This window comes from Myiozetetes cayanensis, unplaced genomic scaffold (genome assembly GCF_022539395.1).
Source record: "Myiozetetes cayanensis isolate MyiCay16 unplaced genomic scaffold, myiCay2020 scf6-25, whole genome shotgun sequence".
NCBI lineage: Eukaryota > Metazoa > Chordata > Aves > Passeriformes > Tyrannidae > Myiozetetes > Myiozetetes cayanensis.
Window position 1 is genome coordinate 47467300 of NW_026087853.1, and position 15881 is coordinate 47483180.

Here is a 15881-nt window from a genome sequence, read left to right on the forward strand (position 1 = left end):
ACATAAAGAGCAACTCCACCGCCTCGCCTCTCTGGCCTGTCCTAAAGAGTACATACCCACACTGAAAATATTCCCGTCGCGTGGGCTATCCCACCGTGTCTCGGTGATTCCACAGTTGCTCATTCGGATTAGCCGTGCTGGGAAGTGCAGTTTGCGAGGTGCGGGGTGCCTGGCTTGTGAAACGTGGTGCTACTTTCTGGCTCCTCCATTTGTGGCTCCTCCAGCAGCAAAAATGGACCCAGCAGTGCCCACCTTCTGCTCCGACACAATTCCTGCTAAAGAAAACCAACAAAACCCTGCTGGCCAGCCCAGGCTCCGTGTGCATGGGCCTCTGCAGGCAGCAGGTGCTGTGCAGCACTGGTGGTAGGAACAGTGTTAACTTCAAGCACCGGGAGCCACACAAGAGTTTCACTCGTCTTTCACTCAACAGCAAAAACCTCTAACTCTTTCTCCTGTCAGGGGATTCCCTTGTTCTAAAAAAAATGCTTTCTCCAGGTCTGCTGCTTGGATTTCAGTAATTAATGACTAGTGTTTATCATCACAGTCCTTTCGCAGACAAAATTAAAAATTGGAAGCAATGAGACCAGTGTTTTATTGATTAGCAACTAGCTAATATATTAACATTGGATTAATTCGGTTATGGTAGGAATTTGAGTTGCAGGAATAACTAAGGAATCTTTGACTAAATAGATGCCAAATACTGTAGTTAAATATGAGGTAATTTTGAATTGCATTCAAACAGCTAAAGAACTGCAGGAATATTGTAGCCAGTTGCACAGACAAGCAGATTTGGCAGGCCAGAGAACATGTTCATTGGAAGGTTCTTTTCCCCCTTCTTTCCTTTGCTTCCAGCTCCTTTTCCCTGTTTCTCCAAACCAGTCCTTTTTCTAACATCAGCAGGTTAATAGCCTTCTCATATATCCATTAATTCTGCATTTTGGGAGAAACTTTATTCATGGAAGTGGCTACTCTTGATTCTCAGTGCTCCAAAGGAAGAACTCTGAAAGGAGGATTTATCTGAAGACACTCCTACTCCACGCTTTAATGCTTGCCGATGGTTAATAGCTATCAAGTTCTCTTATTAGATTTTTTCTGTCTACCTCCAATTTGTTAAAAGCCATTTCCCTCTTTCACTCAGATGTTGAGTACAAACTCCAAACTTTGTCTCCTACAAAGATGTAAGAGAGATTTTGCCTGACTAGGTGATCTAGCCGCACCTTTCTGCACCTGTGTATCAAAGTAAGCACACATTTCGACTACCTTACACCCCTGGATTTTTAGTGCCCCTCTCCAAGGGCCTCAACCTCCCACGATCAATGAGGGATTTTTGCTGACTGCTGTCTAACCTCTCGTAGCACACAGTAGGCTTGTAGACTTTAGGACTGTTGATAAAGCACAGTGTGTGGAGTCATCTTGCTGTCAAGTGCTGCTGCCCTGCAGAGAGCTGCAAAAGGATATTTGCTGAATCACCCTGGCTCAATTTAAACACTCAGCCTCCCATCCAAGAGCTTGGAGAACCAAAACCAAGGGAAGGGATTGTGGCGGAGCTGCCAAAGAGATGCACTTGACACTGGAGAGAAAGCTTAGGCTGAGATCTGTATCTGGCATTAAAATGTCTGTGTCTTCTGCCCTTGGGTGGGTATTAATGGAAACTGCTCTCACTGAGTGAGATGCCAGACATTCACAGCCTAATTTGAGAGATAAGACTTAGTCTGTCAGTGACTTTTTCTGCAGGAGGAGGAAGAACTTTGATCATTGCTAAGCAGAGTCTTGGTACCAAATAGCTAATGTGCTTCTTAATTAATCTGTTCTGTCTCAAGAGACATATGAAATACTATGCATGTGATACATGTAGAAATTGCCCTGTGAAATCACAGAGAGGAGTAAAATTCCTTCCCATATTTGTGCGGTAGAAGTTGAGTAATTAAAGAGGGAGCTGAAGTTGGTCCAACAACTACTACCACCTGAAAATGTTTAAACTTACCTTCAACTTCTTTTTGTACGTTTTAAGCTATGTACTGTATGTGGCAACAAACTGTTTACTTGCAGACTTAAAACTGCATCAGTGGCTTTGTGGAGCAGCAGAGAGCAAACAAAAATGTTAGGATAAAGAGGTCAAAAAGAGTATCATGAGTGTAACCAGGCACTCATTAGTTGAAAAGTCTTTGAAAAGATCGGTGGCAACAAGTTCAGAATGAACAATTCAGATTTTTCTACCAGTATCTGAACAAGCTGAGTGATGGGAGGAATTTGTTCTCTTTAGTGGAGCAGTACACATTTGACGTTACTGTGAATATTCACATTAGAAGGGCTGAAAGGCACACTCTGAGCAAAAGACAGAAACAAAATTTGCCACTGCCAAGTTTGGCCTTCAGCCAAGGGTGCAATTAAAAACAGAAACACCACCCTTTTATCTTCCCTTGCCATCTCTGGATAAATTCTTTGATAGGTGGGAAATGAAAAGCTTCATGTTGTGCGAGCAATGTGAAGTCTCTGTTCCAGAAAATTAAAATATTTTAAAATTCTAAGATTTTGCTATAGGGATTTTCGTTTTCATAATGTTTAGAAAAGCAAATTTCAGACTGGCTTCCCTAAGCATGTGTATGCATATTTGTCAGTTAAAAAAAAACCAACACCAAAATCAAAAACAAAAAACCCAACCAAACAGAAAAAATCAAAACACTGTGAAGTCTATCGTCTCTCTTTTCCTTGCTGAGTGAGACAGATGACTAAGACACTGCAGACCATTGCTGCTGCATTCCCTTTTTCTGCTTGCCAGGTTGCTCTCACTAAGCAAGTGCAGAGGAATTCACATTAGTGCCACCTTGAAGGATTGCCAGGGAATAGGCATTGTCTGTGCAATTCAGTAATCCCACAGATCAACTGGCACACCCAAACTGAAAAAGTCATCTCAAGCAGTGTGCATCCAAGTCTGGCTGCAGCATCCTTTATTTGCTACCAAGTTTTCCTTCACCAGGACTTTACGCATACTGAATGTTAAAAAATTACTGGGGGAGAGAGGAAGCTGTGTGTGCATGTGGGAAGCATACAGAGAGACCGGAAAATAACCTTTGGAAAATTTGAGTCTGAAATGCTTCCAAGATCCAATGCAAGTAGAGTTGTCCCAGAAACAAAATGAAGCATTTGGGAAGGGAAAGGGGCATTTAAAAAAAAATAAATTCTTTTACATTGATACAGTAGATTAATCATGGAATTGGCTTAAGTTCTACTAAAACTTAACAGGAAGAGAAAAACCAGTGTGTGGGGGCAAAAACCAGGATGTCATCATGGAGATGTCATAAACTACAGTCCAGGACAGCCATGGATTAACAGCATCTTCTCCACAGTTATATACTAACTCTCTTAAAGTAAGTGCTAACTCAGATCACCAAGACAGAATTTCTGTAAGCAAATTACTGACATCAAGCAGCAACTCCAGAAGCAGCATAGGCATGTCCCATCCCTTCGTGGATATCCTGAGTGCAAATGCATCACGGGGGAGCACGCGGGGAAGAAAAGAATGAGCAGGTGCTGTTGAAGGGAGTCGGGATCTAGAATGGTGTAAAAATGCAACTGATCCTCTTCTGTTCCCTGAATAAAGGACAGAGAAGTTGCCCTCATGGCTGTGGCTGGCTGTTTGAAGTACCATTGTGCAGTTTAAACATGCATTATACAATTGGTTAGAAATTATCAGAATAATCAAATACTGAATGCAAAATGAATTCAATTAGTAAGATAAAGGAAAGGCTCTGTAAACCACATTTGAAAAAGACAGTTGTGGAAAGATAAACTCTGTATTCTCCCCACTATACAAAGTTCTCATACAACTTGTACTTTGCAACAGATTTTATTTTCTGTACACAAGATGCATGTGCTTTACTGACCTTAACACTATGTTTGTTTTCAAAGGCAAGTACAGACAAATTAGAAAAAAAACCCAACTAGACCTTTCTGTTACTCCAAATATGTTCATTCCTCAGAAGAAGGAATATAAATATAAAAATATAAAGGAAAAGCAAAGATGTTTTAACTCTTAATTAAGAAAAGGAACATAGCCTAATGATTGTAGCATGAACCTTAGGGCTGAGAGAACAGAGGTGTCACAGTATGATTTTCTGCAAGTCACCTTGAGAATACTCAATGAATACAGTTCTGCAAATCAGACACTTGGCTGTTACATGCATTTGCAAAGAAGGCAAGATATTTTTTAGGATTTCATGAACTTTGGTTCATTTAGTAGCTACTGCCAGTGAAATGCATTATTGGGCAACAGAGAACTCTCCTTGCAGATACAGCGTGACCATACTACATCAGAAAGGTTATTAACTCAGGGTTAAATTGTCATGTTAAAAACATCAGTCTTGAATACAGAGCAATGTAGAGCTGTATTCCCCAATGGCAAACCAATCCACAAACTGTATCTCAGTCGAAAACCCTCTGGTAATTCCCCACGGTTCTGAACTGGTAATTAGGTACTGAGTCCTCTGGGTAATCAGGTACTTTGGCAGTGCTCCTGTTTCCTTGGAGGGATAGCTCCAAGAACACACCACCCTCTGCCAACAGCCCTTCATGTCTTTCCCACCTGTTTGTTCAGTGCAGGTGCATTTGCCTTGTACTTACCCACTTGATTGCAACTGCAGGCTGAACACAGATGATGATCCCTTTTTCAACAAAGGGACTGTTAGCTTCCACTATGCAAAGTGTTCTGGGTATACTTAGGAGAGTTTTTAGTAACAACAGCTAAAATAAGTATCATAGTGGAACTACCCACCTTTCCTGCTTATGTAAAGATACTAAAGTCATCTGGAAAATACTGTTCTTGCTGCAGGACAAATTGCTCAGCTCCCATTTAGCAGTAAATTTTGCTGACTGTGACATATTCCAGAATTCAAACTACAGTGGGTCTTAGACAGAGATCAGTATGCAGGACAAATTAACCAAAGCCCAGACAGCCATAATGAACAAGAATCCTTATGTGGATTTGCTGACTGAGCAGCACCTTCCCAAATAGACCTGGCAACCATTCAGCCTGCTACTGTTGTGAAGAAAGTTCTTACAGGTTGGCTTTTTTTAATGATGGATTTTTATTGCCTTTCCAGATGACATTATTAATCCATGTAAACAGGAATTTTACTTTGCACGTAATAGAAAGTGTAAACAGAAATTTGAGCAGTAGTATATGCTCACTTCTTCAATGGGAACCCAGCACTCGCCTTCTAAAAAAAAGTCCCGTTGTTTTCAATTTGCACTTCCATTCTGAACCATTTGTAGATACTCCTTGTGTAGCTTTTCTTGGGTTTCATAAAGTTTCTTTAACTTCTTGATTTGTCCTTTGCTAAGTTCTTTGCCTTCTGTGTCATGGGTGGGAAATCCCTGAAATATTTTTTAAAAAAGAGAAGAATATTTTAGACAAACACTTGGACGACTTCTGCTCCTTATGCAATCGTGTTTTAATAAGATAGGGAGATAATTTCATAATGACACGCTGTCAGGATGGCATGTATCTTGGCTAATTTTAGTCACCTAGAAGTCTGACAACTAACTTTGACTATTTCTGTATGTTCCCTTCCTAGTTAATGAAGGGGCATAAGGGTGTATTTATTTTCTGTCCTGTACTACGTAAGGGAAACTTAGACCACTAACTTCTAGATGGTTTTAAGAGAATAATGACTAATTCCTGAACAGATGGTTAAAATAATCTTCTAATCGTACTAGCATATGGAATTCAAGGCTTAAAGCAAAAGCAGTGAGAGATTTATGTTCTTGATGGAGAAAGTATTATCAGAGGTTTTATGGACATTCTCCTTGGCTTGTAGGGGTATTTTCTAGTATTTACACTCTCCATTCTGACTTGCCCCCAGAGCCTGAATTTGTGCAGGTGAAGGGGACAGACAGAAGCAGGATCAATGTCTCAGATCAAGTACTGAAGAAACAATGCTTTATGTTTTCCAAGTGACACCTTTTATCCCCAAGGAGAGCAATCAAGAGCAAAGTTATCCATACAGCCCTTTCAGAGAGCCTTTGCAGAGAGAGACCAAAACAGTAGGCAGAATCAAACAGGAAGCACAGGACCTCTCCAAAAATCATCAGTTCTTGCAGAGTTGGGGAGTTTGTACTTAGAAGTGAATACCTTGCCTTGCACCAGGGTAATAAATCTGTGAACAAACATTGTACATGTTCTTACCCACAATATATATTCTGCTTTGCAATGGGAGGAGCCAAAGGAAACATACAATGAAAATACTCTTGAAATGATGGCTAACAGGTAAGAGACCTCACTCCCCGGTGCACAATAAAATTAATATATCGCCTTTTCCTTCTCTCCTTCCCTCCTTTCACTACGTTAATGGCACTGCCTTGGAGGTTTTGGAACAAGATCACTATAAACATATACAATTAAGTATGTACAACGGGAGAAGGAAATCCTCTCTTACATTTTCATCGAACATGGAATATTTGTCAAGTTCCGATTTAAACATTTCATGTGGTGGAATCTTCATTTTTTCCAGTTTTGCTGCCTGTAATAGAAAACATGCATTAACATCACAAGGAATTACTGAAAACATGTCACATATGCAAAAGAAAAAGTAGATTATAATTTTCAAATCAAAGAGAATTTAATTCACAATTGTTTATCATGTCAAAAGAAACTTTTAGTGAGGAACAACTCAGTATGTCTCAGCTGTGCTTGTCCAGGGCAAAAAATGTACTTTAAACCCACAGAGAACCACTTAATAAAATAGATGTATTGGAGAAACTCAAAATTACTTGCTTATATATTCCAAAAATTACATCTGTCTGATTCTTGCTAATTTGGTTCCTTAGTCAACACAAAGCAAATAGTTGCCATGATTAAAGAATATTCAGCAATTAACTCACTGCAAAAGGAACCACCTTTATCAACAGTTTCCTGCTGGCAAGCAAAGGTTTCTTTACAGGTCACAGCAGGATCAGATGCAATAACTGCACTGAAAATAAACTGAAATTTCACTTATCTGTAAACAAGCCCCCCACCTCAGAATCCTTTCCAAGTAATTTATACTCAATGCAAGAGAATAACCTTTTTGAAAGAACGAAAAAAGGTACTTGGAATTTGAGAATGATAAATGCTATTTATCCGTTTTTCTCTCTGTATGTGGTGCTCTTGAAAAGTTTTCTTCCTCTTTTAACACAGGAAAGTATTTCCTGTACTGTTAGAGTCATCAGCATGGAAAACAATATTTTCTTCATATAAGTTCATCTCCTCTGTCTGCCTACTCCTCATCCAAAGCCTAAAACCTTTGAGCTATCTCAATTTCAACTGTAGAGAGAAAACATTTCACTGTTCAGTCACAAGGAACAGGGTACTTCTTAAAGAGAAAAAGAAAAAAAGAGAGAATAAGAAGCCCTTTTGCACATACCTACGATATTGAAAGGCAAATAAAATAATAAATGACAAAAGCAAAATCTTCTCCAACAGTACCAGGCATGTAAGACTCTACTTTGACAATTACAGAAGTAATACCGTCTACAGACTGAAATTAAGCGCCACAGGTTCTTCTAAGAAGATTTTGAAGCCTTTAGTTGTGTTCTCAAGGACGGTTTCACTATAATAGGAGCTGGAAATTGAAATCTGAACTGCAAGCCAAAGTCATTCTGAGCAGGAAATTGTAGAGACAAAGAAACAAATGGAGGCCCGGTAAAGGCCGGGCAGAGAGCCTGTGTTCTGATGTGTTCTTTCCTGCACGTGACTGCTGCTGCCTACACTTTTCTTCAAAACAAGGTTAAAAGGATCTGAGCACTTACTTCCTGCTGTTGTTTTTTCCTGGCTGCTTCTTCTTTCTTCCTTTTTTTCTCTTCTTCTATCTACAAGAGGCAGTGTTAATGAGTAAAAGGTAACACACTGTTTCATCTGGTTGTTTTCTGCAACCCTGAGCCAGCTAGCTCCCCTGGATATCTAATTACAGACAGAACTGGCAGCACGACCTGCAGCAAAACCACCGTGCCTTATAATTAGGACTGTCTGATACTTCTCACTGTATGACTTTGATTCCATTTGCCTTTATTCACCATTAAAACAGTTTTAACTGTTCACAATGCATTTTGCATTGCAAAGGGCGATACATATAAAAGAATTCCTACAAAGCCTGCAAGAGAAATGGTCCTGTCATTTTATGGGGGAAAATGTTTGGCAAATGATTTAAAAAAAGACTGTACTTCACTGATATTTTAAGCTCTTGCCTCAAACTGTGAAGACAGTACGTTTTCTCAAAGCAGTAGTTGTGTCCCTTGATGTTCCCAGGGAAACAACTATCCAAATTTAGCCAACTTGCTAAAAATCTCATCTTGCACTTGTTTGGGAGAGACCTATCAGTTCTCCAAGGGTTCTGCCAGTAGTGAACATAATGCTGTTTCCAGGGAAAAGATACTCTAGGTGCAGGTTCCACTCAGCAGCTATATACAAACTGCCTTTAAAGGTTATTTTGATGAAAACATCTGGAATTGGCTAAAGCTACGTTTTACTTCTCCCTTTTTTAAAAAAAACATCAACACGGAAGGAGAAATCCTGGAAAGTCTTCCAAACATTTCTAGTCATGAGAGAATTTTATTATTCGGTAAAACTGAAGACAGACACAGGAAGTGCTACTTTTAAGTGTTACAAAGTCAAATATTAATGCCAGGAAGTGCCAAAAGGAAGGTTTCTGTATGGATCTTGTGCACATGAATTAGAATTCACAATCTTTATATAACAACATGTGAATTCTTGCCCTCACATCCTGAATATCTCACTCATCTATACTACATAAATTAAGATTTGGCCAATTCATTATTTCCTCACATGATAAATACAGACTAGTTCATGAAAAATGTCAACATCACTTATGCAGACAAAAGAAGTCCAAATCAGCTTCTCACTGAAATTGTTCTTCCAGAGAGGTAAGACAGCATGTATGCAATACTCAACATCCCTTAACTCTACAAAAATCTTAAAAAAAAACCAAATAAAAAATCTTAGAGGTATTCATGGGTCCCATACAAAGTTTTCAACAAACTACTGTTTCAAAAAATTATTTTCCTTTAACACACTCAAACTTTTCTATCAATTCTCTTACGTTATTGTCCTTGTTGCTAGTTTGTTACAATTTTTCTTATGAATTATCAAAGAAATATAAAAATATCCATAGCTTACACATTGCTTTAAATTTAAAAAATTAAGAATGCTTAAAATAATAACCTTTTTCTTTTCTTCTCTTTCTTTCAATAATGTGTCCTTGTCCACTAATTTAACCACAGTTGGAAGTCCTAAAGAAGAAAAAAACCAGATTAATTAGTTTCTTGATTAATTAAAGATAAATGTGTTTACCCTGTGATGACTGTTTTCTTTTTGCATGCTGAATGCAAATACAACTGTGTACTACTCAAAAGTGACTAAGAATTTAGGTGCTATACAAAAAGATAAATATTGCAATGTATGTTTTTTTATTCTATATATATATTCCAATATAGTTCTATAATATACATTCATACATATGATAATGTACCATTACATATGGTACACATATATGATATGATATGCTATAGTTTTGCAGTCCTTGAGTTTGTTTCATTATTTCAGATTAGCCTTGACAGTTTGTTTTCACACTTCTTAGGAAAACAGTAGGATTATAAAAACAGCTACCTACAAAGCTGCAAGACATGATTTGGTACCTTCATGATCTTCAAATCGAACTCCAAGTTCAGGAAGGATGTCATCCCGAAGAGCATCACTCAACTGCAGCACTTCAGTTACTAAAGAGTATGAAAAGTACTTTTAGTGAAGTAACATTTGGTGAAAGTATTCTCTGTCCTGCTACACAGTTATTTAATGCAATTAAGAAATTACCAGTCTCTCACACAGGCTAGAGAAATATCTTTTGTTTTGAAGGGGTAAAGCTTTTAAGTAAGTCCTACATTATTTCAGCTACACAGTGAAGCAGCATGTTTCTCTGCAGGGATTTGAAAATCATAAATTTCTTCCAAGATACCCTCATTGTTCCTGAAGGGGAACAGAAAGAAAACCCATGGCAATTCAGAAATGATGCAACAGTTCTGCCATTGTATAGTGGAAGGGTCTATGACTCAGGAAGATCCTAATGGGTGCTGTAGGATTTCCAATAAGAAGGTTAAGAAACTAATTTTAGAAAAATCCAAAATTAACATATCTTGTGCTGCATCTAACCTTTGAAGGACTGATTTTTTTTGTTTGATAACTACACATACATATGTCAGAGCAACTGTAATCCAAACATAGAATCATAGAGTCATAGAATTAACTGGATTGGAAGAGACCTCCAAGATCATCAAGTCCAACCCTTGATCCAACCCCACTGTGATTATCGGATCATGGCACTCAGTGCCACATCCAGCCTCATCTTAAAAACCTCCAGGGACAGTGAATCCACCACCTCTCTGGGCAGGCCATTCCAATGCCTCATCACTCTCTCTGTGAATTTCTTTCTAATATCCAACCTAAACCTCCCCTGGCAGTGATTAAGCCCATGCCCTCTTGTCCTATTGCTGATTGCCTGGGAGAAGAGATCGACCCCCACCTGGCTACAACCTCCTTTCAGGGAGTTGTAGAGAGTGATGGGGTCACCCCTGAGCCTCCTCTTCTCCAGACTAAACAACCCCAGCTCCCTCAACCTCTCCTCAAAGGACTTATGTTCCAGTCCCTTCACCAGCCTGGTTGCTCTTCTCTGGACCCGCTCCAGCACCTCATTGCCTTTCCTGAACTGAGGGGCCCAGAACTGAACCCAATACTCCAGGTGTGGCCTCCCCAGCACATCCTCTATTTTATTTCAAGCAAGGTAGTTGCAGCAGAATAGAGAATTTTGACTTGGCTTTCTGGATGGTGATCATCAGGACTACTTTTTTTTTTTCCCCTGCAAACTTATGACAACAAATGGTAAGAACTCAAGACTTAGCTGAAATAGATGCCTTGAAGTCTTAAGAGGAAAATAAAGCTTCACACAAGATATTTTCTCAGATGAGAAATTGTTTTAGCGGAGCAGTAACAGAACAGCAGAAACTCCCATCCAGGCAGTGTGCTAAACACTGCTCATACTGGTAGGTACAAATACCATCGCTGAACCTTCATCTCTTCCATAATTCTCAGAGCCTCAGAGAGCTAAGAAATGAACAGAGCACCAACTATACCATAAAAAACAACAGACACCCCATTTCATTGCATGGTACTGTTCTGTGTTCTCTCTCTTTGTATAGGAAACCATTGCAGTTTGTAGAGCCTCTTTTGTCTGTTGTAAACTACGTTGCTATTTTTCTTGATTCAGAGCAGTTACACACAGTGAACCACACTGATGTTTGACGCAACTCTAAATAATCCATTAAGATAAACAAGACTGCTTCACTGGCTGTTAACAGTAAAAGATGTCTCTAACCTAAGCAAAGGAATTACACATATATCAAGACTGTATCAGACACACCTACTGCTTATTCAATACAACAGCATCTGCACAGTCATAAATGTTTACTTATCTAAAATCATGAATAATTGAAAGTTCAAGAAGAAGAAATCCATCAAGGAGAAATGTATAACAAAACATGTATTATTTAGGAGAGGACACGTCCTCTGATCAGTCTTGTCATCCAAAGGAGCCAGCACTGTGCTTCTTAAGGCTGAAATGTGCCTGTTCTTCGCAAGCGGTACCATCAGAGCAAAGATGTTTAGGGATAGAGGAGGGGGTTGTTTATGGGCTGCCTCAAGACATCAGGAAGCATTCACTGAGGACAGGACCAGGAAACCAGTGGGACAGTGCCTTATCAGCAGAGCCCATGAACAACCCAGCACCTAGAGACACCTATGGCCTGTGACTCTTTCCCAGACCTCTCTTCACATTTTCTGTGAATTTCAAGCCAAAGAGTACGGGATGTTGAGCTGTTGTGAATGGGAACACTGTAATGGGGAAGAAGAAGATGAGCTTGAAAAAGCACCGTGAGAATGCTGGATGTTAGACTGGTAGCAAAAGACAAGAGCAGGCAATGTTACAATGAGCAAGGGCAGAAGGTTTCCCAGTGTGTCCTAGAAGCAGCTTAGAGCAAGACACCACAGGGCAACAGAGCCCATGGTAGGAAATGAAGAGTTCAGACATGGACACCTTTACCAATTTAAGCAGATATCCTGAGGTTAAGAACCAACAACTGAAGAGACTTGCTCTTTTTTGAGCATCTGAATAACAATTAGTTGATAATAAGAACCGAATAACAATTTGTTGATAATAAGAATTCTTTCCAAGCATAGGGAGCTGCAGTAGACCACAGACCTGCTCCAGTGTGCATCCTTGCAGAGACAACTATACAGGGTCTTTAGCTGGTCAAGTACTCAAGTAAAATGTCAGGATGGGCAAGACAGATGCTCAGATCAATCAACCACTGATGCATTTTGTGGAGGTTTTCTGCATTTTTTTCCCCTGTGCAGCCAGCACAACGTTTTGCTTTTTCTGTTTACCGTTCCTAGACAGGTTCATGAATTAAGACTCAGCTGCAAATGATCAGTGCAGGTCTCCAGTTTGAATACTAATAAACTTAAAAAATAGAGAATTTAATTTACTAATATCTTTGAATGTTAGCCATTTTGGATAATTGTAACATTTTTGTGGAGTATACACACTGATTTTTACTAAAACCCATAGTTTTACAAATGGCTATTCTCTGAAATGTTTTGTACATATAGATACATTTTCAAAGTATACATATATGGATGGGTACATTTGTATTACTCTGGAGGTTTTATAGGAGCCATGTACGTTTTATTTAACCTCTAAGAATACTTTAAGCAATACAGATTATTTTAATTAATATTTAACACCATGCTGTTGTGATGGGGAAACTCCCTTTGCTTACAGCCACATAGAGGCAATATCCCCAGCCACTAATCAGAACAACTTCTACCGTAATTTAACGCTTCCTGCAAGCAAGAATTTAATGGATACAGGGAAACAAGTCTGTACTATGTCAGTGCAGGTCCTGCCAATCACCACTCAGCTTCCATATATCCAAACAGTTTAACAGAAAGGTGCCTCTCTGGTCAAATTGCAGATTGCTCTGTACCCCAACCAAACAGAAACTAGATCCAGCTGTATTCTTACTGTCCATTTTCAGGCAAAAAAATCAGTACCTTCCAAGCATGAAACTCAAGTCCCTGCAAGCAGTCTAGTTGTCTAATTGTCTAAACCTTACAATTCTTAAAAGCAAGGATCTGTTTAGCTCAACCATCAGAAAGAAAGGGACAAAAAAAGCCTTATATAAAACGAGTATTTGCATTAAATACTGAAAGACTAAAGCTCATGTTTGGCTGAGAATACACACACAAACATCTCGAATTAATTCAAATAATAGAAAACATTTACTGTTGGAACTAACAAGCCTATTTCTCAGCATCAGTTAGGCCTATAGGAGTTTGACAGTAAAAGCTGAGTAGTCTCATTAACAAATATGGTTTTGTGCTTTTAAGGTAAAGTTATTAGCCCTTAGAAGGACTCCAAACAACAGCAAAATGAGAATTGCCCTGTTTTGCCTCAAGGACAAACCTGAGTGTAGAACTTTTAAGAAAACAAGAATCAAATACATATTGAAGACATGTAAAATTCCACAGGGAACAGCAGAAAATAATAAGAGCTCCATTAGGAAATAATCAACCAGTAAAATAAGAGGGCTTAATGGAACAACCTTTTTAACATTGTATAGTTCTGCTGCCAACACACAGCATGATCAAAGCTTTTCAGAAGGATTAAAAAAAGCACCCAAAACAACTTCTAGCAAACTCCCATATGAATTCTCCAGAAAGAGCACTCAATTACCATCAGGGAAGCCACAATTCCAACTATGCTAACAAATAATGATGAACATCTTGGGCTATTTAAAGGCAGACAGTATCACTGTGTAGCAATCTACACTTCTATTAGAAGGCAAGCTCCCCGAGGAAGAGATCAGGGGTACTGCCATACCTAGAAAGCAGGGAGTGTCCTAGTCTAGAAAAACAACACTAGACCTTGTCATTCCAGACCTTTTAGATTCTTTAGGAAATTAAAAGAAAGCTAGCTTGTAAGATTTTCAAATTAAAGAGACGGATAGCAGAGATGCAAATATTCAAACAAGCTTGGATTTAAAGATGCCTTACTTTTATTCTCTAAGCAAAGAGAGACTCTATAAGCTGCCCCACACCCCCATCCCCACCCTCCTCCACCAGTTTGATTCCTACAACCAAGTCTAATACAGAACAATACAGGAAAAAGTGAACTCACCTTTCTTTTCTCTGGCAATTTGTCGCACTCCTTCTCTGAACTCAGAAAGAACTTGCAGGTATGGCATCACTGTAGATTCAATCTGCAGGATCATTATTTCCACAGTTAGCTAATCATCATTTAGACATAAAACATGTCCTTACCCACTTCATATATATGTGCTGTTGGATGGAACTTGACCCTTAGGGCAGATCCATATCAATAAAAATTGTCTTTGTTCTATTAATGTCAAAGGAAAGACGATAATTTGTGTTAGCCGTCAATTTTCCTTTTGTGCAGATAAAATCATCTTGTGATGTTCAGCCTCTCCCCGTTCCTTTCTCATCTCCTTTCAGCTAGATCCACAACTTCCACAGGACTACATTACAGTCCAGCTAACTATAATGCAGTACAGGGATAAAAATAGCATTCAGATGAATTTGCCCCTTCATGTTCTGTCTTTTCTTACGAAGCGCCAGCTGTTTATCAGACATAATACCAGGTGAAGCTCTTGTTAGCACTTATTTTCGTTAGGACACAGATATGTTCCTCAGAGGTTAGCTTATTCTAATTGTATGTCTTTCCAATACAGTGCAGTTGTTTGTAGTCCTCTCAACTCCCTCTCCCACAAACAGTGGGGAAAGATTACTGTTGAATTATTTCAGGTGTAAGTAAATGCTGGTCATGAAAGCTAAGAGAAAGTCCAATGAGTCCTGCTCTCAATGGTGGTGAATAGCAACACAAGCTATTAGTGGACAGCCGTGACCAGTTACAAAAGTAACTCCAGATCAGCGCTGTCTGCCAACATTTCTCTGGAATTCCAAGAGGAGAAGCCAGGCACCCAGGGGACTGCTTAAATTAAAAATTTCATTACTTTGGAGGGTAGGTGAGAGAGAGAGAAAAAAAATGCACACTTTTGTCTCCCTCAGAATATCCACATGTCTTAGCTAAATTAAAATTCCCTGCTGATGGGCTTGGTAGGGAATACTGAGCATCTTCTTTATTACATCATTACTGGAAATTTCCGTGGCACACTAATTTAAGTATTTGCATGGGCAATTATCAGATGAGTGTTCATTCACATTCTTCAACCACAAGCAAGCTTTCCTCTCCCTTTGATGAATAAAAAGTTTAGCTTTTTTTGTTACGCCAGTAATGTTTCATTTATTCCTTCTAAGGAGGAACAGCAACACATGTGGCCACACCTTTAAATGCAGAAAAACTTGAAAACAGCACTAATGTGTCCCTGACAGATTTTTTGCATGAGCAAAGCGAGCAAGGTTGATAGCTTTCATGTGGAGTTACTTCTCCTGGCTGTATCACAAAATGTTATTGTTATTAGAGAGCCCATCAGCGCTTTCATCAGGTATCCCTCAAGTATTTGCATAAAAGTTCTGCATCACACCGGAACTGCTGGGTGACAAAAGCAAAACAGCCTTCAAAAGCCACATAAAAACTGTGGCTACAAATGAGATCAGAAAAAGAGATTGAAATGTGGATAAAGCTCCAGCTGCCTCCAGGCTGGTTTTGGTGTACCACAAGGAAGTTTAATCAGTATAATTATATTTTTGAAACTACTTAGCATACAAATACTTGTAATGAGTCTTTAGACTGTAGCATGTG

General features: G+C 39.1%; 1 protein-coding gene across 2 annotated transcripts in view; it reads right to left on the reverse strand.

The window, feature by feature from the left end:
* Positions 1–3828: 3828 nt before the first annotated feature.
* Positions 3829–15881, reverse strand: part of CARS1 (cysteinyl-tRNA synthetase 1) — a 33919-nt gene continuing 21866 nt past the window's right edge. For both annotated transcript variants that reach the window (XM_050335928.1, XM_050335927.1), the window contains 6 exons: positions 14280–14361; positions 9688–9768; positions 9215–9282; positions 7786–7845; positions 6435–6518; positions 3829–5373 (listed from right to left, as the gene is read on the reverse strand). In XM_050335928.1, coding sequence (XP_050191885.1) covers positions 5239–5373; positions 6435–6518; positions 7786–7845; positions 9215–9282; positions 9688–9768; positions 14280–14361 — 510 coding nt within the window. In that variant the 3' untranslated portion in view covers positions 3829–5238. The remainder of the gene's footprint in view (positions 5374–6434; positions 6519–7785; positions 7846–9214; positions 9283–9687; positions 9769–14279; positions 14362–15881) is intronic.